This window comes from Ciona intestinalis, unplaced genomic scaffold, assembly GCF_000224145.3.
Source record: "Ciona intestinalis unplaced genomic scaffold, KH HT001193.1, whole genome shotgun sequence".
NCBI lineage: Eukaryota > Metazoa > Chordata > Ascidiacea > Phlebobranchia > Cionidae > Ciona > Ciona intestinalis.
Genome location: NW_004191514.1, coordinates 21,626 through 24,885, shown reverse-complemented (window position 1 = coordinate 24,885; position 3,260 = coordinate 21,626). Strand labels below are relative to the sequence as shown.

At 38.4% G+C, this 3,260-nt stretch overlaps 1 protein-coding gene across 1 annotated transcript; it reads left to right on the top strand.

Moving 5' to 3' along the window:
* Window positions 1–241: 241 nt before the first annotated feature.
* Window positions 242–2,912, top strand: LOC101242717 (SCAN domain-containing protein 3-like). Its single transcript, XM_009863727.3, is given in 4 exon segments — window positions 242–1,059; window positions 1,061–1,494; window positions 1,497–1,758; window positions 1,760–2,912. Coding segments are annotated over 4 exon segments (1,737 nt in total). The 5' UTR covers window positions 242–424; the 3' UTR covers window positions 2,166–2,912.
* Window positions 2,913–3,260: the final 348 nt, after the last annotated feature.

The window sequence follows — 3,260 nt, the reverse complement described above, 5'->3', positions numbered from 1 at the left end:
CCGTGTCGGTAAACGTGGCTCGATGGTCTAGGGCAGCGGTTCCCAACCTGTGGGTCGCGACCCCAACTGGGGTCGCCTGACAATTTGCCTGGGGTCACCTAAGGCCTTCTGAAAAGTTTAGAATTTCATTAGTTTAGAAAGTTAACTCCTAACAATGGGCAGCTCACCCCAGAGCGCATCGCGATTTTACTGATTGCTGAAATGCATTTAAGCAAAAGTTCGACTTGAAATTGAGATTTTATTGAATTCCCGGCATCAACCATAGGTAGCCTACGATAGCTAGCCTAGCCTACAGAACTTTCAAAAGCGACTGATAAGATTTGCTAGACTTAAAAAAAAGCAAAAAAGTACATTTTGGAAAGAGTTTAAGAATAACGGGCGCCGTAAACTAAAATTTATTTTGTAAAATATCGGATTTCCCGTGATGAATCGAGAGACAAGTATTAGGCCTAGGAAAAGAAAATATAGTGAGGAATTTTTGAAGTATGGATTTACTTTCATAGTTGACGCAGGAATTGAAAAGTCACAATGTGTCATTTGCAACACAATTATGTCAGCCGAATCGATGAAGCCCAGCAAAATGAAACGCCATTTTGACGCTAAGCATCCAAACTTTGCGGGCAAGGATGTCCAGTATTTTAAGAACAAAGCTGATTGTGTCAAAAAAATCAGGCTGGATTCTGGCGGCAAGTACCAACAGCAAAATGTGGCAGCCATTGAAGCTTCATATTTGGTGGCTCTCAGAATCGCCAAAGCCAAGAAACCTCACACCATTGCCGAGGAGTTGCTGCTGCCAGCAACCAAAGACATTGTTCGAGTTATGCTTGGAGCTGAATATGTTAACAAACTGAATACAATATCCTTGTTTAATAACACCGTCAGTAGAAGATTAGACGACATGTCTGCTGATATTATGGAGCAAGTAATCCAGGAAATGAAATCAGCTCCACTTGGAATATTTAGTATCCAGCTTGATGAATCAACAGATGTGGCAAACTGTTCTCAGTTACTGGTTTACGTGAGGTACATTTATGAAGGTGATTTCAAAGATGAGTTTTTTTTGCAAACCACTTGAAACGACAACTACTGCACGCGATGTCTCTGACACAGTTGGATCATTTCTGCAAAATCATGCCATTCCTTGGGAAAATGTTTGTGGTGTTTGCACAGACGGTGCTCCAGCAATGCTGGGATGTACGTCTGGATTTCTACGTTTGGTAATCAATGCATCACCGAAAGCCATCGGAACTCACTGTATGATTCATCGACAAGTGTTAGCAACGAAGACTTTGCCACAAGAATTTCAAGATACAATGAAAAGCGTTGTAAGTGTCGTGAATTTTGTAAAAGCTAGTACTTTAAACAGCCGCCTATTTTCAAAAGTTTGCAGTGAGTTGGATGCATCCAATAATGTTCTGTTATTTCACACTACTGTGAGATGGTTGTCCAGAGGCTAAGTTTTGAAACGTGTTTTTGATCTTCGTGATGAATTAAAAACATTTTTAATCAAAAATCTAAACCACAGTTTGAAGCACTTTTCGGCGACAAAAACCAACTTCACAAAATTGCTTACTTGGTTGACATCTTTGCAATTTTAAATGAGTTAAATTTGTCTCTCCAAGGACCAAATGCAACATGCCTAGATTTGTCAGAAAAGATCCGTGCATTCAAGTTGAAACTTCAACTTTGGCAAAAAAAATTGGATGAAAATAGAATTTACATGTTGCCGAACTTATCTGCTTTCTTTGAGGAAAATGATAATTTTTGAAGAAGAAATTTCAAGATATTTACCTGACACACCATTTGCACTCGCTAGAAGCCCATTCACCATCAGAGTTGAAGATGTTCCTGAGAATGCACAAGAGGAGTTCATTGAACTCATTACCAGCGATGCAGCAAAAACTGATTTTTCTTCAATGTCAGTTACTAAATTTTGGATCAAGAGTTTGCAGTCATATCCCGTTCTGTCTGAGATCGCATTGCGCCTGATTCTTTCTTTTCCAACAACATACCTTTGTGAAACAGGCTTTTCAAGCTTGTTGGTTATCAAATCTAAATACAGGAGCAGACTTGATGTAGAAGATGATCTTCGTTGTGCTCTTGCAAAGACTGCTCCAAGGATTTCAGATCTGGCTAAAAAGAAGCAAGCAAAGCCTTCTCACTGAAAAAATTGTTGTGTTGATAAGTTGATTTGTTGTGTTGTTTAAGTTGATTTGTTGTGCTGTTTATTTATTTAGAAGTCAAATTTAATATATAGCCTAGTAGCCTACTAGATAGCTCCAAAAGTGCAGTGAAGGAGGATCAACCCAACTAATTTTATCCTTGGGGTCACCGCAACTTGGCAAATGTTATAAAAGGGTCACGGCACCAAAAAGGTTGGGAACCGCTGGTTTAGGGCATGGGGTTAAGGTTTTCACTAGCATAAAACAGCGCGAAAAACTAAAAAGGAAGGGTATAACGTGCCGTAACGTACGTACTGTTGTGACGTTACATACCGCGATTGTGACGCAATAAATGGTTAACCTTACGCAAGTCAGGCGAATTATGCAAGCGAAGCCTCCAAGCATGTTTTCGCGCATTTTCAGTTAATTTTCGACACGAAAGCCCGACTTTTTTTGCAAAACAGCAGGTAGCTAAGTGTTTGGTATTTTTAATGCAAAGATTGTTAAAACATGAAGTATTTAAAAATTTGATGCGGCATTTTCAACGAAAGCCAGGGGCGGCAGCATATGCTCCTACGCCTCTTGTCAAACTGAAAATCACGTAGTTCAGTTCAATCCAAAAGGTTGATCTATTGGGCCGAACCACTATTAGCGGGTTGCAGAACCAAGGTGATCCTAGAATACAGATATTTTAGCGGCCATTTTCGATACCTTCTACTGGTGCCACCAACCTAAAATTTGGACACTGTACTAACTAGACCCCAGCGGTACCGAATCTAAAATAAAAAATAAAAATTTCGAAAAAATATTAATTATGAATATTAATATTCGTCATAAAAACATATTTATAGAATTTTCTCCCGTTCCAGCTTCGAATATGTTATAGCGCTACGTAATAGCTACAAAATGAAACATCATTTTCTTCAAAAAAGTGCGGGGATAGATGTTAAATATAAAAAAGTATGATCATAACTCGAATCATATAAATATTATATTTTCGATTTTTTTTGCGAAAATATAACTCACGCATACATCTATGTAGGTCACTAGCATGTTATCCCCATCGAAAAAAAAATTAATTTCATTTTTTTTTATAAC